This window comes from Plectrocnemia conspersa, unplaced genomic scaffold (assembly GCF_051122295.1).
Source record: "Plectrocnemia conspersa isolate PC_06_02 unplaced genomic scaffold, ASM5112229v1 ptg000008l, whole genome shotgun sequence".
NCBI classification, from domain to species: domain Eukaryota; kingdom Metazoa; phylum Arthropoda; class Insecta; order Trichoptera; family Polycentropodidae; genus Plectrocnemia; species Plectrocnemia conspersa.
This window is the reverse complement of record NW_028277172.1, coordinates 22,382,272-22,407,073: the sequence shown is the minus strand read 5'-3', so window position 1 is coordinate 22,407,073 and position 24,802 is coordinate 22,382,272. Positions and strand designations below refer to the sequence as shown.

At 32.3% G+C, this 24,802-nt stretch overlaps 3 protein-coding genes across 3 annotated transcripts; 2 read left to right on the top strand and 1 right to left on the bottom strand.

The window, feature by feature from the left end:
• Window positions 1-579: 579 nt before the first annotated feature.
• Window positions 580-9,262, top strand: GluProRS (Glutamyl-prolyl-tRNA synthetase). Its single transcript, XM_088190282.1, has 27 exons — window positions 580-690; window positions 1,096-1,437; window positions 1,505-1,637; window positions 1,821-1,949; window positions 2,008-2,134; window positions 2,203-2,395; window positions 2,468-2,639; window positions 2,701-2,859; window positions 2,942-3,016; window positions 3,094-3,238; window positions 4,197-4,450; window positions 4,517-4,724; window positions 4,794-4,985; window positions 5,049-5,210; window positions 5,275-5,487; window positions 5,553-5,753; window positions 5,812-6,042; window positions 6,111-6,207; window positions 6,271-6,383; window positions 6,454-6,894; window positions 7,478-7,678; window positions 7,743-7,860; window positions 7,931-8,070; window positions 8,139-8,507; window positions 8,572-8,732; window positions 8,807-8,950; window positions 9,020-9,262. The coding sequence occupies exons 1-27, from the start codon at window positions 654-656 to the stop codon at window positions 9,183-9,185; spliced, it is 4,923 nt and encodes a 1,640-aa protein (XP_088046408.1). The 5' UTR covers window positions 580-653; the 3' UTR covers window positions 9,186-9,262.
• A 903-nt stretch (window positions 9,263-10,165) lies between these two features.
• Window positions 10,166-15,506, top strand: Gnpat (dihydroxyacetone phosphate acyltransferase). Its single transcript, XM_088190281.1, has 12 exons — window positions 10,166-10,347; window positions 12,321-12,518; window positions 12,576-12,752; window positions 12,819-12,948; window positions 13,010-13,213; window positions 13,518-13,669; window positions 13,798-14,299; window positions 14,358-14,495; window positions 14,556-14,635; window positions 14,699-14,863; window positions 14,941-15,104; window positions 15,182-15,506. The coding sequence occupies exons 2-12, from the start codon at window positions 12,327-12,329 to the stop codon at window positions 15,321-15,323; spliced, it is 2,046 nt and encodes a 681-aa protein (XP_088046407.1). The 5' UTR covers window positions 10,166-10,347; window positions 12,321-12,326; the 3' UTR covers window positions 15,324-15,506.
• Window positions 15,507-15,961: 455 nt separating this feature from the next.
• Window positions 15,962-19,117, bottom strand: LOC148233435 (cytochrome P450 6a2-like). The gene is made up of 4 exons (XM_088190021.1): window positions 18,271-19,117; window positions 17,322-17,555; window positions 17,010-17,261; window positions 15,962-16,945 (listed from the first exon to the last, which is right to left on the bottom strand). Exons 1-4 carry the CDS (start codon window positions 18,980-18,982, stop codon window positions 16,773-16,775), a joined length of 1,371 nt encoding a protein of 456 aa, XP_088046147.1. The 5' UTR covers window positions 18,983-19,117; the 3' UTR covers window positions 15,962-16,772.
• Between the last annotated feature and the right edge of the window lie 5,685 nt (window positions 19,118-24,802).

Sequence of the window (24,802 nt, the reverse complement as noted above, 5' to 3'; positions counted from 1 at the left end):
TTATATTTGCAGAACTGAAATGGGTCACTTCAAATCATCAAACGGATCACTTGGTGACCCGCGGGTCATAGGTTGCTGAGCCCTGTCGTAGATTAAGCTAAGACACGCACTGAGTATGGGAGCCAGAGATTACTAACTCTAGCAGCGAGAATACTCAACACTTACGTCGCACCGCGCTGATGTTTTCACGTTTAATTATAGCGTTTACATACATAATAACTGATCAATTGAATACAAATTGCATACTTACAATTGTATATTTAAAGCTTTTCAATTTTGATCATTTTGAAGAATTCATTATTGATGGGGCCCAGCTCTTGTGGCATCTAGAAACGAGCTGTATTTCGGTATCTTATAATGATTTATCGTTTACGTTTATTTATTAAGTAAAAATATAATACTGATGTGGCTTTTTTGGTCCCATACTTGTCATGTTTTTATTGTTATCATTAAAATGTGTTTGAAATTTTTTTGTTTTCATAAAAAATGTAATTTGCGAAAAGGTGAGGAAATTGAAAGTAACATTTTCGTTACACTCGCTTTGATGGACACCATATTATTTATAATGGCCAAATAACTACGAACGGCTGGCAACCTTCTTGCGGCGTTGGATATTTTGAGCTGTCGTCGCCGAGGTGTGCTTCGATCTCACGATGGAAGTTTACGTCGATGTGGATAACGCACCCTTAGGTGAATATGCAAATTTGTGCAACGTCCAAGAAATGTCATTATTTTCCATTAATGTTTACGTTGAATAGTTTGCACAACAAACTTCACAAATAGGTTATGTTGTTACTATTTTTATACTAGAAAAATATTAATTGTTAAATTAAAAGTACGATTTAATGCCATATATATTATACTATTTTATCATGGAACACTTATATGCAATATTATCATGGACTATTTCATATCAGCGATTTGATGAGTTGGCAGCAAGTTATTTCATATTTTTATCATTTGTATCTCAAGGAATGGTTTGTTGTACATTTTAAAGTATTTATTGCGATGGAATTAGAAGATTCTTCTTTGATATGCATCATTTGTATTGCGTTACGTTTATGATGCAACATCTAATTTATATATTGTATTTAGGCGGTGTACTGGGATGTGCTTTCCTCAACGATGATAAATTGACCGTCTCGATCGTATGGGGCAACGAGTCTAAAATTATCATCGGCGATGACTTCACTAAGAAATACGAAACCCAAAATGAACTTTTACGAATGCTCGCCGGTGCTATTAAGCACATCAACGTCATGGGTGAAACTCCGATGGACAAAATCGTCGCCGATCACTGGCTGACTATATGCGTTACCATGCAGGATGATTTACTTGTCGTCTTGAACTATTTGGAGCAAACTTTGAACAACCTTACGTATCTCGTGGGAAATAGACTCACATTTGCCGATTTAGCAGTCTATGGATCGTTACATGGTATATTATTATAATTTCAATATACAATACTGTTCAATTTTTATCAAAATAACATTTGATAACACAGCTTTTAAGATTTCATCATTTCCCAAAAACATTACGAGATGGATGAAGCTCATATCTGCTCAACCGTGCGTAGCTAAAGTGATGAGCTCTATACCACCAGATGTACATTTTCAAACAAGCATATATGCACCCAAGTTAGTATTGATATTTTTTAACAAAATAACTAAATTTATTAAACATTATAACTTTTTGATTTATTTGCGAGGCTCGTGAAACAAGTCAATAATTATGAATCAATAATCATAACCTATGGCGAGATATACAGAGTGATTTAGATTCTCCGTGGAGATTATATTATAAAATGTGTTATTTATTAGGAGGCAGCGACCAGTTGAGCCCCGTGAAACTCCCGAAACCGGTGTAAGACAGCAAGAAGGAAAATTCGTTGAATTGCCAGGTGCTGAAATGGGAAAAGTTATAGTTCGGTTCCCGCCTGAGGCTTCGGGGTTAGTTTTTACTAGATTAATTTTATTTATCGTATAAATAAAAATATTTTTCATGTAGCTATCTTCATATTGGTCACGCGAAGGCAGCGTTACTCAATCAGTATTATCAGCAAATGTTTAAAGGCAAACTCATCATGCGGTTCGATGACACAAATCCCGAGAAAGAAAACGCACACTTTGAAAAGGTATTGTTTCGCAGCAATTTATTACTCAATGTTTATTTTACTTGTGCAATAAAAATGTGTATTTTTAGGTCATTCTCGAAGATGTCCAAATGCTGGACATAAAGCCTGATATATTTTCACACACGTCTGAATATTTCGACACGATGATCGGAATGTGCGAACAATTGATTAAGCAAAGTAAAGCATACGTCGATGACACCCCTGGCGAGCAAATGAAATGCGAGAGAGATCAAAAAATGGAAAGCGTAAATAGAGATAATTGTATGATGAAACCTTTTTAATTTTTATTTTTCCATTATATAAAAAATCATTATAGTTTTAATAAAATTTTAGCTGTAGAGAAAAACATGGAGATGTGGAATAAAATGAAGTTGGGATCCGAAGAAGGTGCTAAATGTTGCGTTCGTGCAAAAATCGACATGCAATCGCTCAACGGCTGCATGAGAGATCCGACTATATACCGATGCAAATTTGAAGAGCATCCAAGAACTGGCTATAAATACAAGTGAGTTCTCAATGAAAATAGTTTTAATTTTTATATATGAATATATTATTATTTTTTATAGAGTTTATCCAACCTACGATTTTGCTTGTCCAATCGTGGATGCTTTGGAAAATGTTACGCACGTTTTACGCACAATGGAGTATCACGATCGTGATCCTCAGTTCTATTGGTTCATTGACGCATTAGGATTAAGAAAACCTTACATTTGGGAGTATAGCAGGTGTGTATATTACTTGCAAAATATATAGATAATGAGTATTGTGCATTTCTTATCAGTCAATATACATATTTATTGCTTTCAGACTTAACATGACAAACACGGTACTATCTAAAAGAAAATTAACTTGGTTCGTCCAACAAGGTCATGTGGATGGATGGTAAGAATTTTCTAAATTTTAGAATTACAAATATATATAATATGCTATTCGATAATTTAATTATTATATAATTTTAGGGATGATCCACGATTCCCAACTGTACGTGGTATTCTACGGCGAGGAATGACCGTCGAAGGTCTTAAACAGTTTATTATTGCTCAAGGATCTTCTAGATCCGTCGTAGTTATGGAATGGGATAAGATTTGGGCGTTCAATAAAAAGGTAATTTATTTTCATACATGTGACATCTACAATTCGTGTTACTTTGACACCGTGTAAGGGTTGTAGAAGTCGATTACGCACAGAGTGGGCAGCTAATGAAAAAATCATAAAGAAATAACTAATAGTCGAAAAATTTCGAAACAATTAGCAAATTATTCTTCAGATAAATATCTTCTTCATCTAATGAATATCTAAAAATTATGATTTTTCACGTAATTTTGCATTTTTTTTATAGTATGTTTCAAAGTCTAATGGTTTCAAAATATTCCGTACGACAAAATTAAAACAAAAACATAAAATTAAAAAGTCTGTTAACATTACACTTTTTTATAAACAAAAAAACCCAGCAAAATCCTGTACATCTGCGCGTCCTGTGCTGTTCTACTCCACAGAGGTACCTCTTTTGAAAAGTACCATTTATTTTGAACTGTTAACCTTTTCACCGCGGCTGATATTTTTGCGCGTCATTTCAAAATTTGTTAATATGTAGGGGGGGGGGGGGCACCTATTCATGCCATATTTTAAAAAATACTATGGTTCAATAAATTCAAGTGATTTACAACCGTAAATTATATGAATAACTATATTATTAGTCTCAAAGGTTTATGGCACCTTTAGGTGCCCAATGAGTACTTACGATTTTTTTTGATGACTTCTATAGAAGTCATCCATGGTGAAAGGGTTAAAAACCATGTTTACGTCCTCGTCAAACTTAATCCTTATTTAGTATAATTTAAGGCTGTAAATCGCTTGAATTTATTAAACCATAATATTTTTTTAAATATGGCATGAATAGGTGGCCCCCTACATATAACAAAATTTTGAAATGCCGCACAAAAATATCAACAAAATTTATTGAACCATAATATTTAAAAAAAATATGGCATGAAAAGTATTACACACAGCACAGCTGTCTCAAATCAAAACCAACTATTAACAACTGACTTTTTAAAAACAGGTAATTGATGGAATTGCACCTAGATACACGGCTTTGAATAGCGAACCAGCTCCGATTATGGTAAATGTTAAAAACGTAAATAAATATGAGCCAATGACGGTCTCTTGTCATCCAAAAAATCCTGACGTCGGAATCAAAACGGTCTGGACAGGCCCGAGAATATTCATAGATTTAGCTGATGCCTTGCAGCTCAAGGTGGGCGAAAATTGTACGTTCATCAACTGGGGCAATTTGATGATCAATAAAATCCACAAGTGAGTATCTCACATTATCGATTGATTATATTTGAACCATTTCTATTTATTATGTGTTTTGTTTAGATGCAAGAATGGTGATATTCAATCAATCGATGCTGTGACTAATTTAGATAATAAAGACTTCAAAAAGACGCTGAAGCTCACGTGGTTAGCTGACACGCCCGAGGCCCGGTTCACTCCGACTTATTGCGTCTTCTTTGATCATATCATATCGAAGGCTATTTTAAGCAAAGATGAAGATTTTAAAAATTTCATCGATCATAATACGCGGGTATTTATCTTATTATTGATATTGAATTGCTCATGATTATATTTTAGTATAATATTTTTTTAAATGTAGACTGAAGTAGCAATGCACGGAGATCCGTCTTTAGCCAAGCTTAAAAAAGGCGATATAATTCAACTGCAACGCAGAGGATTCTTCAAAGTAGACGTTGCTTATGCGCCAAAATCTGAAATCAGCAATTGCGTTCAACCATGTATTTTATTCCATATCCCCGATGGACATACAAAAGAATCATCTCAACCTCAGGTTTATGTTTATTAAATATAATATGTATATATATCAAATTTACTCATCAATAAATTTATTTAGGCCACTAAATCGGATAAGAAGTCAAACGGTAGTGCTAAAAAAACAGAAAAAATTACTTCTTCAAGAAGTAAAGAAGCGATTAGTAACGATATAGTAGAACAAGGAAATAAAATACGGTTGTTAAAGCAGCAAAAAGAAGATAAGAAAGTGATTGAAGCTGAAGTATGTATTATTATAATTAATAATAAGATTTCTTTATTTGTTTTTATCTGATATTATATTGTAGGTTAAAATTTTAATGGCATTCAAAGCTGAATATAAAGATTTAACCGGATCCGATTGGACTCCTGAAACTGACACAAAACAAGTTTCAGTCACTGAAACAAATACTGGTTCTTCTAAAGATGTCGATTCGATCATTGAAAGTATTGCGCAACAAGGAGATAAAATTAGAAAGCTAAAAGCTGACAAAGCCGAAAAGAAGATCGTAATTGAAGAAGTAAATTTTATGACTATATTGAAATAGTAACATTTATATTTTATATTATATTTTTTTTTGTAAAGGTAAAAAAATTGATTGAACTTAAAAACGAATATAAAAACCAGACTGGAGCTGAATGGACAGTAGATGTTAAACCTTCAGGAAAAACACAAGTTGTAGAGACAATTAATGAAAACGTAATGCCAAATAAAGAAGAATTATTGAATAAAATTACCGATCAAGGCAACGCTGTGCGGGAATTAAAATTAAAGAAAGCTTCAAAGGTAATGCATTTCATAAAAAATGGTTGATGTATACGAGTTTAATTATATTATTTTTTAGGCCGAAGTAGACACTGCTGTAAAAGCACTTTTGACTTTGAAAGCCGATTATAAGAATTTAACTGGTTCTGATTGGACTCCGGAATTGGCTGTTAAACCACAGGTGACGGAAACTAAAACGAGCGCACCTTCAAAAGATGCCAATTCTATCATTGAGAACATTGCACAACAAGGAGATAAAATTCGAAAATTAAAAGCCGAGAAAGCTGATAAGAAAACCATAGAACAAGAAGTAAAATTAATACTATATTTAATCTTATATATATATAATATTTTTATTTAATATGTCCTTATGTTAAGGTAAAAACATTGCTGGAACTAAAAAAAGAGTACAAAAATCAAACAGGAACAGAATGGACTGTGAATGTTAAACCTTCAGGAGAAACTCAAGAAAAAAGTAATTGATTTAAAAGAATATGTTATGTAGTTTCAAAATCTTTATTTAATATTAATTATTTAGCAAAAGTAGAAGCAGTTTCTAAACCTGAAAAGGCAGGACAAGCGGAGTTGCTGATTAAAATTACCGATCAAGGAAACACAGTGAGGGATTTGAAATCAAAAAATGTTTCTAAGGTAATATTATTTTATTTTAAATAAATGAAGTACATGTATAAAAAACGAGCTCAATAATTATTTTTTACAGGATGAAATAGATGCCGCTGTTAAAATGCTATTAAGTCTAAAAGCTGAATATAAACAGTTAACTGGTGAAGATGTCCCGGCGCCACAACAACCTCAAAAGAAACAGGATAAGGCAGAAAAGCCAAAGCAAGAAGCAAAACCCAAAAAACAGGATAAACCTAAAGAGAAATCTGCTTCTCCGGCACCAAAGATCGAAGCTCCTGCAGGCGCTCTAAAGAAGCAAACTAGACTCGGTTTGGAGGCCAAGAAAGAGTCCAATCTGCCAGATTGGTACTCTCAAGTGATCACCAAGGGCGAGATGATTGATTACTACGATATATCTGGCTGCTATATCCTGCGTCCGTGGTCTTTTAGCATTTGGGACGCAATCAGAAACTTTTTGAGTGCTGAATTTAAAAAGATGGGAGTCAAAGATTGTTACTTCCCCATATTCGTATCAAAGGTATTATTATTTGCGTAAAATTAAATGGTCAGAATTTAAATCAAATTTGGGTCAGAATAAAAATCAAATCTCGGTCAAAATTTTATTAGCACCATGGTCAGAATATATATTAAATGGTCAATAAAAATAATTTATGGTCAGAAATAAAAATAACGCGTGGTCATAATATAGTAAGGTGCTGCCACAGCTACATATTTTAGGCAGGAAACTTCAAGTTAACCTATTTTATTATCTCATTCCAATCGTGGTACTAATATATGCGTCTTTGTCTTTTGAACAATTGTTTAATGAAATTAAGTAGTATTAAAAAAAACGTTATTAATAATTATATTATAATTTTTATTAATTAATTTTATTTTTATTAAGGCATTGCAGTCGAGCAGTTGTACCAATCATATACGATAACACTATTGCCAGCTGAAAAAATTGAATAAATAAATAAATTCTGACCAATCGAATTTAAAATCTAACCAATTAATATAAATTCTGACCATCTAATATTTATTCTGACCCGAAAAATGCGAGCCATTATTATTGTCCAATAGTCCTCTGCTGTGATGACTATATTTGGCATTGTTTTTAGGCAGCATTGGAGCGTGAAAAGACACACATTGCAGACTTTGCACCTGAAGTAGCCTGGGTCACTAAAAGTGGAGAAAGCGATTTAGCTGAACCAATTGCAGTTCGTCCAACGTCTGAAACCGGAATGTATCCAGCGTATGCCAAATGGATTCAATCATACCGAGATTTACCGCTTCGCCTCAATCAATGGAACAATGTTGTGGTAAGCACTTAGTTTTATTATAAGAATATTGTATTATTTGAATTTAAAATACGGTTATTTTTAGCGATGGGAATTCCAACATCCACAACCATTCTTGCGCAGCAGAGAATTCTTGTGGCAAGAAGGTCATACTGCGTTTGCAACTAAGGAAGCAGCAGGCGTTGAAGTCTTAGAAGTTTTGGGTAAAGCATTTTCATTTATATGATATAAAATTTGTAAAACAATAGATATTAACTTTGGCTTTCAATTAAGATTTATACGCACGCGTGTACACCGATTACTTGGCTATACCTGTTATTAAGGGTCGTAAAACTGAGAAAGAAAAATTCGCCGGTGGTGATTATACGACGACTGTTGAAGCATTCGTTCCAGCTAGCGGTCGAGGTATACAGGTGTGTATTGAAGATGAATCCTTTGCGATGTTTACCTGATCATCTAATTCATTTATTTATTTTTAAAGGGAGCTACCAGTCATCATCTCGGTCAGAATTTCGCTAAAATGTTTGAGATCATAGTGGACGATCCAGAAACGCAAGAAAAGACGTACATATATCAAAACTCGTGGGGAATAACCACAAGAACCATAGGCGTGATGGTGATGGTTCATGGAGACAACCAAGGTCTCGTGATTCCGCCTAAAGTTGCCGCTACGCAAGTAGTTATAGTTCCATGCGGAATTACCGTATCGACCAGTGAAGAAGATCGCAAAACTCTAATGGATAACTGCGTACAATTGGAGAAGAAGCTGGTTGATTCCAATATTGAAGTCTACGGCGATTATAGAGATAATTATTCTCCTGGATGGAAATTCAATCATTGGGAATTGAAGGTCGTAGATTATATTATATTGTATGAAATGAACGTATATTTTTATTTATTGTATATGTATTTAGGGAGTACCTATCAGGATTGAATTAGGTCCGAAGGATTTGGCACAAGGTCAATTTGTGGCTGTGAGGAGAGACACGGGAGTCAAGGCGTCTATTAAAATATCCGAAGCGACGAGTACAATTACCGCTTTACTCGATACCATACAACGTGATATGTTGAACAAGTAATAATTATTATTTTAGATGTACTAGTATAAATATTGATTTTAAATTTATTATATTTTTATTTTAATTAAAGGGCTACGGTTGAACGTGATTCTCATTTGAAGAAAGTGTATGATTGGGAAGAGTTCAAAGCGGTGCTCGATGATAAAAATATAATTCTAGCACCTTACTGTGGCAATATAAGTTGCGAAGATTCCATTAAGAGAGATAGTGCCAAGTGAGTCATAAAGCTGAAAAAATTATTAGAACGTAATATAATACATATTGCTAATTTTATTTATTTCAGAGTTGAGGTGGAAGGAGAGCAAGGCGACGGAAAGGCTCCGGCGATGGGAGCTAAAGCACTTTGTATACCTTTTGATCAGCCTAAAGAAAAGTTGCCAGAGAAATGCATTTATCCGACTTGTACTTCGAAAACAAAGTACTTCACACTGTTTGGAAGAAGTTACTAAGATGATTTTTTATAAACTGATTCTATATGCAAGATTATATTATTCATTTCGAGAAATATAAATTTATATTAAATTATTATACTGTTGTTTGCTATTTTATTAATGAAAGTCTAAAGTGAAGTAATAGTTCTGTGTGAAGATCCTGATTGTGTACTGGCATATTTACCCTTGAGAATTGGAGGGAAGTCTTCGGTATTCTGATCAATCTCGATGATTCGGGGTGGAAACCCGACTTTTTTGTTTTATACATGTTTTATTAGATTGTTATTCAGGCACCGACCTTATCTTTTGTCCATGGTTTTTATGCAAGTGCGATATCGGCACAGATACGTAATAGTCTGGTTAGGCAGAGGAGAAAAAAAAAGTAATTTCTTAGAAAAACCAAGGGGCACAAATCGATTACTTTTAACAAGTCCTTCGTGACCTATTTTGTTACAACGATTACGGATGGTCAATACGCTAAATCCACTTTTTAATGAAATTTTGATACATATGCTATAAGAATCCCTCATAAATAATAAAAAGTGTAGAAAATTTTCCACCTCTACTGTCATTAAAAGCACGGGTTTTTTATTAATAAAAAGCAACTATGATATGATTTATATTTCATTAAATATTGTGTTATCAAAATATACTAAAAGAAACCTGCACTAATAATAAATTTTAGCAAAATCATGGAGATATCAGCGTTGTATTTTAAAGATGCGATGGCTTAGATAAGATTTCCATTATACATTGTTGATACTTGATATATGCCTATAATTATATAATAGACGTTAAGTAAAAAAGATTGTTTTGTAAAAAGATATGAAACATCTTCTCTATGCAGTGTGACCTTTAATTATTTTGGTTTTTACCTCTTCGACATCACGGTCGTACTTTACACTTTGTTCAAACACGTAAAGTTGTATAAAAGTGAAAAAAAAAACGTTTCGAGGAAAATCTGTGTTTGCCTAACTATCTCGCCTCTCTTTCTATCCGATGCGCGCGGTCTTCCATCTCGCTCGCGTGCGCGGTAGGAGTGAGAGGTAGGCGAATGTCAATGTAGACAAATTTTGCTTTTCCTCATCGTTATTTACCACGCCAGCATTTGCGGTTGCGTTCAGTCGGTCGGCTAGTGGACTTTCCAAGTTTCCTCATTCATAATTCGACTCGTGTTCACGTAAGTATGCCATAAAAAAATAAACCGCACTCGAAAGCGAAATTACTTCATTTAAATATTGAGCAATATTTCATTAATTATGCGCTGGCGCCGGTCAATATTTAAACGTCAATTTATCGATGTTTATTTATGTCGTTCGATATTTTCACTAGTGAAAAACTAAACATAACCTCAAATTTTATTCGGGGTGACCAGACGTTCCGGGAAAATGGGACAAGCGTCTTATTGATTTTTTACATTATGATTAACTTAATATTGTCGTAATTTTTCATTTCAAGAACATGTTAACTGACATGAGCGTATTATGGTAGGAATAATTATTTAAATGAATATGTTATATTATGTATTTTCATTTATAAAATAGATTATTTTATTTTTGATAAGATAACTGAAATATTGAAATATTTTTAAATATTTCAATGCTTTGTAAAAGCGGTTTAACCAGGGCTGTGGAGTCGTTAAAAAAAAACACCACTCCGACTCCGGCTCCGATTCCGATATTTACCAACAACACTACTCCACTCCGACTCCGACACAAAAAAGTTTAATTTTATCAGGCATTTTTGGTGTTCTTCTACACGTTAAAACCAGGAGTACACATAAGAGAAATTTTGTAGAATAGCTAGAAGGTATATAATAAATTAACTGCATAAGTATATTGCCTACACCACATCTAAGCCTTTATTGTTACGTATAGAATACAATAAATTATACCAAAATCTTCCAACAAAATGATCAAATACGGATACAATTTATAATCTGTTTTTTTTATTTTAATCGCAAGAATTCCAGATAATTAAGCCATATTTGATTGTATAAAATGTTATTCGCTGATTAAGTATTAAAGTAACATGCGCTTTTATTGCAAACTGTGGTGATGTGTATTCTAATCTACATCCCTACTTAAATGTTACTCCTTAAATAGTCTCGACGAAAGCAAAGACAGATTGCCGACACCACCCCTCAGTAATTTTAAAAAGTGCTGAAATGATTTGTATCCCAACACTTCTAGAAAAAATATATTAAGATACAAATACAGATACAATCCGGACACCTACTTGTAACAAGGAGTACCTTGAATCACTAGGATTCCATACAATGGAGACATTTAAGGATCCTGCAAACTAATCACTTTAACGTAAGCATTTCGCGTTAGTCTGGCCATAACTTTCCTACACAAACTATAAAGAAATTTCGTCGGAGAAGGAGATCTAAAAATGTAATTACATGACTCTTGTTGAGGCTGAAAAGTGTTTGTCGGTTGACTTCTTGCACAACTACTTTAAGTCCTTTAGTAATGATAGTGTATATTGATTGTGCAAATACTATAAAACACAGTATTAAGCAAATAATGAATATTCTGAATTATTCATGGCAACATGTATGTCACTGATGAACTGGTGAAACAGCAATGGACCCAAATTAGATCCCTGCAGTACTCCTTAACAAGAAAAATACTGTTAAAAAGACGAGTACCAAAGTTCATGAACTGGCGGTGAGAAATTAAATAACTTGAGAAGAAGCTGACAAGCCTGTTAAATAAATTAATGTTACTCAGTTAAAAAAGTTAAGATATAGTGTTACATAATGATCATGGAACAACCGTGTTGCTGATCCACTAAAGCCAACATTTCAAATAATCTAAGTTATATAGTTTATTAACAAACCTGGATTTTAAGATGAAAACAACTGATTTTTATTTAGTATTTGAGTTTATGTCTTATTATATTTTAATATTTCTTTTGCTAAAGAAAGACTACGTGTTTTGGGCTACACTTTTTTATGAACTGTATATTTTACATATTTAACAGTTTTTTTACCACATTGCTTCAAAGTCCAACTGAAAATATGTGCTAGTGAACTGTTTTTATCATTTTATAAAAATAAATGTAAAAATGACTTAGTACTCATTTTTCAATTATTGTTTTGTTATGTTTATGGTTTAACATAAAACAGTATTTTTTTTATTGCAGTTCAAGATGTCTAAGGACAATTTATTGATAGGCTTCAAAGACATATTAGAACTAAGAAAAGCAAACAACGATGCCGTAAGTTTTATGATGAGAGTTTGGAATCCGCAACCGGCTTATAAAGTTTCTAAATATTTGAGTCCATCTGAATTAAAAGCCATGGTTTATAACAGTAAAAGATTAAAGAAGAACTTGAAAGAGGTATAATACAATCTATTTATTTTATAAGAATACTTTTTATATACAAAAATGTTTTAGCTTGCTATAGTTTTAAATCAAAGCGAAGAGAGCTTCAATAAAACTGTGCATTCCATGTTGGAAGAGATAGGCCTGGACAGAAAAATGATGGTCGTGCGCTTATTAGGTCTTTTTACCACCAAAGTATTGTGTAGATTATGGAGCAATATAATGGTGAACGATATGAAATTCTTAGAGGTATTTTTTTGCTATCACTTAATTCAAAATATACATGATTCTAATAATATATTTTAATGTATGCAGGTAAAAAGTACATTAGGACAAAATCCAGTCGTATTTGTACCGACTCACCGAAGCTATGCAGATTTCATTTTAATGACATACCTTTGCTTTTATTTTGATATTGAGTTACCTGCAGTCGCTACAGGAATGGGTATTGTTTTATTATTATTATTAAAATGTTTAAAATCATGAATTAATTATATTTTTTTTAGATTTTCATAGTATGGTTGGAATGGGACGTGTAATGAGAGATACGTGTGCGTTTTATATTCGGAGAACTTTTACCAGTGATAAGTTGTACAGTGCCGTGTTTCGCGAATACGTAAGGACTCTGGTTACGAACTATCACGCTCCTTTAAGTTTTTTCATCGAAGGCACTCGAAGCAGAAGCGGAAAAAGCATGTCGCCAAAATACGGTAATGTAATAGTTTATTACAGTAATATTGTTTACTTGTACACACAATAAAACAACAATACCACATTACGAGTAACCATAGGGAAAATTACGAGTAATCATAAGGAACACGACAACAATAGCTATTGTAATATTTCTATAGTTTATAAATAAAGTTGAGTAATTTATATGACATCAAACTGATAATACTGCCATGATTGTAAGTGTTTAGAATTTATATATTTTTATAATCTTCTACTTACATAAGCAATATTTCTTCCACATGTTTCAAATGCCTAAATATATGTTATTTATATATATTGCAGGTTTTATGTCAATGGTTTTAGAGCCATTGTTTTTGAGTGAAGTTCCCGATGTAACATTTATTCCTGTAAGTTTAAGCTACGATCGTGTGTTAGAAGAACGTTTGTTTGCCTTCGAATTATTGGGAGTGCCAAAACCGAAGGAGTCTACATCTGTATGTATTTGAGTCTTAATTTTTAAAGCAGTAAACTTAAGATTAAGATTAATTGATAGTTTGCTGTTTTTATATTACTTATTATAATATATTACATGTCATACTTATTTATATATGTGATTTTTTAGGGCCTTTTTAAAGCCGCCAGTATCTTGAATGAAAATTTCGGGAATATCTACGTAAACGTCGGCACTCCGATGTCAGCTAAAGATTATTTTGGAACAGCGATGAAGCGAGTTGTGCATTCTATCAAACCAGTAGATATTCAAAACTTGACGCCTTCCGAAAACAAATTGATCCAGAAACTATCGCACGAAATAGTCTCCAGACAGCAAAGCATCACAATATTGACCACATTTCAACTAGTCGCTGCAATAGTTTCAGCTTCACTTCAAGATAACGATTTGTTAAGTTTTGACGTATTGTGCAGTAAAGTTATCTGGATCTCTGATATTCTTAAAACATTCGGAGGGAATACTTTTGACTATAACAAAGATAACGTCGAGGAAGAGATCAAATTGTCTTTGAACGTTCATAAAAATCTTATAGTAGTAGATAAAAATAATAAGTTAAGATTAGTAAATTCTGCACCAGTTTTGGTGACTGAAGAAATTACAAAGAAAATGAAAGGTAATTAAAATAAAATAATATCATAAAGATTTTTTTATAATGTGGTTTTTAATTATAGGACACCAACTTTGCGAAAAGACTATGTCTTCAGTCATACCTTTCGTCATGCTGCAACTTTATGTAAATCCTGTTTTGTTTTGCGTTATACCTCCTTCCATTATTTATTTAATTATTAACAAAACACAATTAAAAGAAGGTATGTATTAATAATTAATATTTTTAATTCAAACATAATCACCGATTAATAATATTACAGATAAACTATGGGAAGAATACACAAATGTACGATCATTATTAAAAAATGAATTCCCATTAAATGATCCTACGCTTTATGATGTAAGTGATGTTTTACTCATATGTTAATTTAGCATAAAATAAATACTAATTATAATATTTTAGGAATTCCAAAAATGTTTATCTAAATTACAAATGCTCGATGTTATCTCAAATAACGATGAAGAAATCATTACTCTTGGAAATAATAAAGATTGTCAGGAACTTTTCCAAGTGTTCTTATGGCCATTTTTGGACTGTCTGTATAGAACAGGATGTGTCATATCAAAGGTAATATACACGTGCTTATTGTTTAATATTTACACAGTAAAATTATTATTATTGTATTTTATTATGTTATTCCATAGCAAAAATCGATTGAGGAAAAGTTACTATTGAAACATGTGCAAGAGTCGGTCGAGTCTCAGCTTTTAAACCAAGCAGACACTCATCCTTATTCATTGTCTTTGGATGCGATTGCTAATTGTGTACAAGGTTTTGTCGCAGATCATAGTGTAACCAAAGAAAGAAAGTATGTATATTTAGCATGTTTTTCCTTATGTTCCTTATATCAATTAGTGTACATAATATATTAAATTTATGTTACAGAGAAACCGGTATTATATATTATGTTAATGAAAATCAAGTATTAACAACGACAAAACGCATCGAAGAACTGAGAAACTGTATTAACTTTAGTTTTAACATACAAAATCCGATAATACAGCAAAACGTTTTATCGAGATTGTAATTTTGCAAAAAAATCTATCTGATCATTTGCTCTGTTGTGTGTTTTATATTGCTTGTGAATATTAAATATTTATTTTTATGTATTAATGTTTTATATATTAGTATTTAATTGTTTTATATATTAGTATTAGAATGTAAACGAGCAGTTTAATAGAAATATATTGTAGGGAAATATAAAATAAAATTTTATTTTATTGAATATTACAATATATCATATTTATAATATTGAATATTTTTTTTTAGTACATTAAGACTTAATAATTTATATTTAATAATTTATGTTTCAAGTACTATGTTCACCGATTGGTGTCAAAAAGTTTTCTGTTCTACGCTACACAATCACTAATAGTAAATGAGTTTCAGTAATGATAACTAGACCAGTTCGAAGAGTTTAGTCCTCTTCAGCTGTCTTTTCAAATTGTCCATATTGAGGAGATTGCTGCCTCAATGTTGACGTGCTGTTGGAGCCTTGTTTCATATTTAGCAGCAAAACATTTTATAGCAATGGCGATGTCTTCGACACCAAGGTCACGATGTATGTCTATCGTATCACGGATAATTCACAATGTTTCTTAATATTATATTTTGAATTTTTTAATCATTGGAGTTTCTTCCCATAAACCAATATAACTTTATGTATTTTATTTTAAGTTATTATTTTCTCTTTTTTATATGTTCCTTCCACCGCAGTCTGGTGTCAAAGGTGATGCCAAGGTATTTAATTGTATTTCCAAATGGGATAGTTTTGCTGTTTATGAAAATTTGCAATTTATTAGCTATATTTTTATCGGTGAAATTTATTTGTACCGATTTTAATTCATTTAACTTTTTTTAATCCATTAGGTGATCCTATCAGCGGCTTGTTGAAGTTTTTCGGTAGTTTTGCAGTATTATTCGTGAATGTTGCAATTGTGACATTCTCTATTTGTGTCAAATCATACGTATGCAACAAATAGACTATCGGTACTAGGACTCCAGCTCTTATCACCGGCGTATACCAGTGAATTTGTATTTTGGACTATTGTAATATTCATCTACTGGCAAAAGTGTATTTGGAATATGAATTTCCTAAAACGCCAGTGAAAGTATACTTTCACGGCTAGTATGAAATCACTGTAACATATAGAATTTATATATGCATATATATGTGCTTATTAGGAAATTTTCCAATACTCCTGTTCTTGCGTGGAATATTTTAAACATTACTCTAGAATGCAAGAGTAATAAGATGGCGTACAAAAAATAAGTTTTTTCAGAATCTCCGGATTGTGTGTATTTCCTACCAGCAGCTTAAATAGTTGCTTTCTCAAGTTCGACGACGCAACTCAATGGAATTATTAATTGATTTAGCCTTTATTTGTCATACGTACCTGATCTTGAGTATTATATATAAACTATATACTCGTATCTTAATCTACATAACTTATTGCTGTTTTACAAATGTAATATATTATGAAATTAACCTTCGTTTAATTTTTAAGTAATGTCTTCCTTTAGGCATTAAAGTAATGGTTGTCGGCTCAAATATCATAGGCATTAAAGTATTCTCACCAACGGAAACTTCATATTTTGATAAAACACTTACAATAGCAATACGTGTTTGCATCATACCAAAACGGGCTCCTAAAAACACATTATTTTTATGAAGTGCAATTACAAAAGTGCAAAAATATTAATAATAAAGTACCTATGCATATCCTTGGCCCTTCGCCGAAAGGCAAGTTAGAAAATTGGTTTATGTTCTGTTTGTTTTCAGGTGAGAATCGCTCAGGGCAGAAACTCAAAGGATTTTTGTGAAATTTATCATCTCTCTGAATTCCCATGATTGGTATTAAAGTGAACGTGTCTTTTTCAATCGTTATATCCGTATTTGGAATTTTATAGTCTTTGACACATTTTCTGAATAGGAACGGCAAAGGTGGATACATCCTCAGAGTCTCTGCGATTTATATGAACTGTTAAAATATTTAAAATTAGATTGAGTCAATAGTTTGTTTACCTTCTATGACTTGCGTGAGGTATTCCATTTCGTGTAACGAATCGTACGTAATCTTTCCGTCATGTTTTGCCAATGCGTCGTCTATTTCGGCGATAAGATTTCGTTGAACGTCGGGATTCTTGGCCAGTTCGTAAAGTGCAAAGCTCGCTGCTGTGGAAGAAGTTTCGAAACCAGCTAAGAAGAATAAGTATACTTGGGCAGTTATCTCAATGAGATCCAAAGACTCGCCGCTGTCTAAAAATAATAAATAAAAATATAGTTTCTCTTAAAATAGTCAGAATCTATCAATAACACGCAAAATTAGGCCAATAAGTAAAAACAATAAAAAATCTAAATCGCTCCATGTAATTGCAGCAAAGTTATGGGTACCGCAAGTAATATAGCGTTTAGTTAAAACTACATATTATTCCTAAACATAAAAATAAAAACACAATTACATACTATTATAAGTTTCTTGTTAGCATTCCTGACATGAAAACATGCGAAGACTACATCCTAATTGTCAAGTTTTGTTTATGAAAACAAAACACACAACGTTTTCTAAATTCGTGCTGATTTTAATTCTGAGTTTTTGCAATTAGTTGGAATTGATATATAATATGTTATTTATAAATATTAAATATACTTTCAGAAAATGCTCGCTATTTTTAATAAACAATATTTATTTTAAGTTATTATTGTGTCGAATTAGACAACCGCTTATTTTAATAATTCTCAATTCAGAAATCACAGGCAAAAAGCGCAATTTCTTCAATATTTATAAATAAGAAAGCTGGCTATATTAGGGTGAAATACTAATAACCTTGTGAGTCAATACATTTACAAATCTTCCGTAGCAATATGTCAGGCGTAAGCCCAATGTGTTACAACTGGATAAATTTTCATTTTAAATGTTCACAATCGGATAAATCGTAATAAACTTCTAAGTCTGTACAAAACATATACTTACGGTTTGACGCATCCGCCTTCTTCATGTCAATCAACAATTGTAAGAAATCGTTTCTTGTTACATTGTTTTCCTCGCGATAATTTATTGTCTCTTTCACGGTTTTCACCAGGAACTTTTCAACATCTTTCGGAACGATCCTAATCTTGAGTGTTCTGATGATAGACGGCAAATAAATAGAGATCGCTTCTCTCAAAGATTTAATGAAGCTCACCTCGAAGCTTTTCCTTCCAACTTCTCTGAATTTTCCGTTCGGTTCTTTGAACGTATTTGTATCTATCCCGAAAGCACAAGAAGCGATCACATCTGTTGAGTATTTCGCGAAAGTTTCTTTAAAGTCCACGTCCTTTCCATCATTATCATCCAAATATTTAATTAAAAATTCCGAGCACTGCAGCAAAGTGTTAAACATGTACTTCATCTTACTAGAAGTGAAAGTCGGAGTGAGCTTCGTTCGCATTTCTCTCCATTCTTTACCAGCCATGTTGAACAAGTGTCTCGACAGAGGGTCTCGATCGGCAGAATATCCAATTCCGTGGTCGTGAAAATATTGAAAGTCTTTCACCAACATATTCTTCACCAAATCTAAATCGTTGATCATCAATGCTTTGGAATGAAATACATATAATCCAACGTAAGGATGATTTTTAGTTTTCTCGTAGATCTTCATCAACTGGTGACCGATTTGAATTTTCCCCATGAAAACGTCCTTCATGTGTCCGATTGGAAAAGAAAATTCTGGGCTAAATATACCCTTCTTTTTCCAATATTTGTAGCGATTAATCACTAGAATATAGAGTAGTAAGATGGCAGAAGAAAATACGAGTGACGTTTGCAAGAATGAAGCGAACAACATCGCGATACTTGTGTTACTACTAGATTGATAATATTATATGTGAAGTTGAAACGTAATGCTGCACCTTATATCATTTAATTAAACGGACATGTTTGCGGTATGATTGAAAAGATTATAGAACAATTTTATACAACATATTTTTCTAATAATGCTACACTCTTAAAAAAATATACCGATCAGTTATTTTCGTTGAAAGAAGCAGAGAAATAATTTGCGTTTATTTTTATTATTGTATATCTTTAACTATAAAAATTGCGTCGTTGTTCAGTAGTAACCAAGTTATAATTTAACGTTATTGTGATATTAACGTACATATTTGCTTTGACAGAACGACGAACATCATTAGAAAACAATTTTATATTTGCAATATTTTTTTATAATTATGCTATATTCTTGAAAAAAAATACCAACTCGTTTAATGAAGTGTAGAGATAAATTGAGTTTATATTTTATTATTATATTTTTTTATTATTAAAAATTGCGTCGCTGTATAGTAATATATAAGTTTTAATTCAACGTTGTTGTGATATCGACTTTTAAAAAGCATTTGACAAAGTTCAACATGAGAGAACATTTGAACATCGTTTTCGAATTAGATTGCCAGTTGCCTAAATTGGCAACAAGAAACTAGTTAGAATAATCGAACAGAAAGGAGTGTGACAATGTGATATTTTATCCCCTATTATTTTGAACATTTATTCAGAAAATATTTTTTTTTTAATAATCATTATTTTTTAATCGTGATTAATTTATTAACTCAAAAGCAAGCAATATATACGTCAGCCAATGTAAAAGTCGATGAAATCTACTTTTCGATTAAAAATATAACGCAGTGACAATACGCTTATTTTACTCAAGATATAATAGATGAAAAATAATAAGTTATTCAGACAAGTTCCTAAATTGCTTAAATTAAATTGAATTATCACAGCACATATTAGCTCTCAAGGTTGGTAGACCAATTATGCTGCTGAGAGTTAATCATTAACCCCCCCCCTCATGTAATTATCTAATACAAAATCTTCCTAAAAATTTGTAACTTAATGTCTTCAATATGCCAAAATTATCCTGGTCAGGCGATCCCTTTTTATCCCCCCCTCCTAGCTACGCTACATACCCTTCCCAAGTTATATTTTAACAGTTTACAAATTTGATGAAATATGTTAATGGTTGTCAAGCATTTCATTATTTTAGTGTAATCATCTTCATGTAACTTCCTCCTTTACTGGCCAAATTTTTGCGCCGGTCAAAAACATTTTTATCTATAGGGGTGGCATTTTATGACTGGCCGGGTCATTAAATGTTGTTCATTGTTTTCACATATTCAACTTAGCTCTTAGCTATTTGTGGATATATATTTTTAGCGCATTCAGTTTAAAACCCACACTACTCAAACGGTTCTTCCATCGCGAAAATGTCGCCCCCAAGCAAGTGCCACCCGGGGCGGTCCACCCTCTGCTATGTGAACGTGTTTAGTAAGCCCATTACTTCTTAGAAATTTTTGCTGTAAGCGGTTATATTATCTTTGCAATGACTATACAATAAGTAAAAGGTACATCCTTTACAGGTCATAAAACCTAATTACTGTATTGTCCTGCACACGCCTATATAATATATTGTGAACGCCATAAATAACATAATAATGTGCAGCTTTTAAGATTAATTTAAATAAAAGCATGCAACCCAGGACACAACCCATCAGAAGAAATATGAAAGCAGTGATTCTATTTCAGCCTCAAAAAATCTCTGGAATAGAAAAGGAGCTTAAATCTCCTCCCATATATTTTATCGTATATAAGTCGGAACGTTGTCGTAAGAAAAACACTTATTTAAAAATGTTAGTATATTACTTAGAAAATACACAAGAGGTCAGCCATGAATTCGCATCCAGCGGAGCTAACGATAAATGATCCATTTCGACCGTCAGATCTGGTCCAGCCGAGCAAGCACAATAAATCGCCATGTTTGCTCTTCGAGATGACTTAACCGGCTCAGACGACTAAGCACGTATGTATTTATATTATAATACTGCACTATCGAAATTTATATGAATAAATTTTATATATTTTGTAATTTCAATTATAAAAATTAATATGGATGCCTAAGTAACAAAGACAGTCACTCAATGTGACAAAAAATTATATGAATGCTTCTATCATGGTTAATTTTATTTTACAATTACAATAGAATAACATCTTATATTAAGGTTTTGACAATATTTTTATACGTTTCAGCTTATTTTATCACATTATAATAATAATAATAAAAAAAATTGAATAGGCAGACTGGATTTATGTGAAGTTCTGCTTGAGACTCTACATATTGATACTACATGAGTAATGTTTTTATTTTTAAGTAGATAATAATCTAGGGTTATCGAATACCTTTGCCAGCAATAACCAGTTTTTTTGTGTAAAATGACTAAACCACGTTTTTACTATCCTAGTATTTTGTTATCTATCTAAAGTGGAGATTTAATATTATTAGAAAGCATGTTAGTTTCTGAGATAGATGGTAAAGATTTAGAGAAGTGATGAGTAATTGAATATATTCGTACAATTTGCTAAATATAGCATGAATAATTCAAGAGAAAATTCTTAGCGTACTAGATTGACAAGAATCGTTAGGTAGGAACTGCGCTCATTAAAGCTCTTCCTTTTGTATAATATCTAATAACAAGAACTTCATTATTTTCCTTGTTTAGTCAGTTACGAAGAAAACAGTTAATATAAAGTAATTTATTAAACATAAACCCCAGTGAAAGTGTACAGCAAATAGTGCAGAATGAATTTAATTTATTTTTGGGACAATGAGTAGGTGAAAGCTTCGTGAATAAATGTATTTTATTCATAAATCAAATGTGTGAGAAACATAAGGTTAATAAACTTATTTACCATATTTAGAAGAAGATTTAAATCGCTTAAAAAACTTCGTAGCATATATCTCGTCAATAGGTCGGATTGCTTTAGATAAATATGAGTTATTGAGTATGCTATTATGTACATTAATTAATTGGAATAGTGCAAGATCATGACAAACATAGAAGTGACGAGGCAAACTAGTTTGGTATTAATTGCAGGCCTTGTTTTCTTTTTTTCTTTCTAAGCTTGAATTAAGAAATAAAGTAAAAACAGTATTTTTGTGTGTTGTGAACTTTTTAGCCGCGCAGCGAGATATTCTAAGAAAAAAATGATGCCCTTATTTTAACTTAAATGTGCTAATTGGTTTAAACCAAGTATCTTCTAACGTTGTGGAGTGTATAGTGTTTTTCCGTTGGACTTTCGGTGGGTTATCGTGACATTAACCCGAACAGGTCGGACGTCCAACGACCACAGTCTATTTCAGTCCACTCGCGATTCATAAGAACTTTTTTCAAGATGCAAAACAGAATTCAAGCTCGCTTCGATGGTCTATATTTGCGTTGCAGAAATATAAAATTATCCAAAATTTAATAAGAAGACGAGAAGACTCGACGTCGATGTACGTGCAGATAATAACGTTCACATGAGCAATTTGCAATCTCTGCTAGCAATTATCTAGATGCGTTTATTATATACTCTTTTCTGTATATGGCCGATAATTATTATATTTTAATATGGTATTACTGTATAATAAATATATTGTCAGTATTGAACGTGAAAAAGTGTAAATCACTTCATTACAGTTGTCAATTATGAACATGTTTCTGAATGACGTTGCTAATATTCAAGTTTCTAAGATTGTTATAGAATCGCAGCATCGCAAGTTAACTATTGCATTCATTATTCAGCAAAAACACCTTAAGACGAAGAACGTCCTATCTGGAGATAGTCAATTTTATCTTATCCAAAAGGTTTATAATTAGATATTATATTAAAAAAAGGTATGATTTACACACAGTTTGATATACTGGCTAAAATGTTGAACTGACGCAACATATTTTAAACGTAAATGTCCTTTACAATAAGCTTTTCGTTCTACAAAACCAGGTTCAAATTTAAGTATTCCTTGAGTATGTGGTCAATAAAATACTATTGAAATATATAAAGACATGAATAAACATCGTAAATCCAAAAAGGGCAAATGGTAAGAGACACCATCAGCTAAGAAGTCATCTGTCTGAAAGCAAATCATACCTATGATGACCTTAAGGAAAAAGCTTCAGAGCCAAGCTCTGAAGAATCTGGGTTTGAGGCAAACAAGGGATGGTTTGAGAACTTTAAGACTGCCATTTACTGTGTTACAAATGCCAATATATTTTCGAAAGAATATCTTTGAATTGCGACAAAAATGAGCATTTCTGGAAAATTCCAGTATCAGGGGCGTCATTTGGGGGAGAAGGGGAGAGGACGTGGGGACATTTGCCCACATAGAAATTGGTCGGAATAATGTATGTTCAGTGAAATCATATCGGAATACATATTCACAAGTAGATACAATTTATCTAGCAGGTGCCTATTATTATTAAAAGGATGCGCGAAACATAATACTGTATTGTTTATATTTAAAGGCGTAAACACATTTCATGGGTGTGTCCAAAAAGCAGGGACGTCACTTGAGGGACGGCATCCGCTCCCCCTTAAATTTGGCCAGAAAAATTCACGGCATATAATGAAATACTATGAATTTTAACGAAATGAACATATTAAAAAAACGACCACTGACTGATAACTTGTGCCCCCTCCCCCTCCTGGAAAAAGCTGAAATGCTATCTCTGATTCTAAAATAAAAATTCTTGTTTTTTTTTAAAAAATATAAAAAAATAGTCTTGAATCTATAGCAAAAATATGTTTATAAATATGTCATATCAGTGAAATCTTTTTGGAATACATTTTCACTGGTAGATATGTGTTTTTACCACTGAAAATATAATTTATCTTACATGGGCTAGTAAAATTGTATGATTTCAACTATTGAAAATTGAATTTAATTGATAAGCGCTAGTGAAATTATATGCTGCTCTAAATTGTCAATTAAACTCAATTTGACAGTTGCGATACGTACATTTGCTGTACAAAAGCAAACCTAATGAAAAATCTAAAACTAATTGTAATTTTAGAACTTTAATAGGGCAAGTCCAAAATACACAGTAAGCCAACTCAACTCAGACTCAACACATAGATAGACGTCGCATCTCGCATATTGCTCCATAGTTTGTCTGTGCTTAGATAATACAATATGCTTTAAAAATATGATTCTAACCAATATTACTACGAACTTATGATATAATAGTGTCGGTCGAAGTATATTCAAACATAATTTTTGTCAATAGGTGGGTGTAAAAACAATTATCACTTCTCAGAAGTCAAAAATTCACGTCAAAAGCAAAAAATCATGTTGGCGCCGTCGCAGTGGGAACGCTTGGTACCGAGCGTTCTCCCTGCGAATGTGGCGGTACGTTTTTATTGCTTTTGATGTGAATTTTTGACTTCTGAGAAGGAATATTTATTTTTTGCGCTCTTCTATTGGTCAAAATTCGGTTTAGATATGCTTCTTTCATTCGATTCTCACTCGTATTATTGTTATATAAGTTATTAATATTACGTTAGATAGCCGAGCGTTTTTGCTGTGACGGCAATGGAACGATTTTATTGTTTTTAACATAGATTTTAAACAAAACCGTCATTTGGGGATTGAATTTTGCCAGAAAATTATATGTTTTTAATGAAATACTGGTGAATCTTAATGAAATCGAAATAA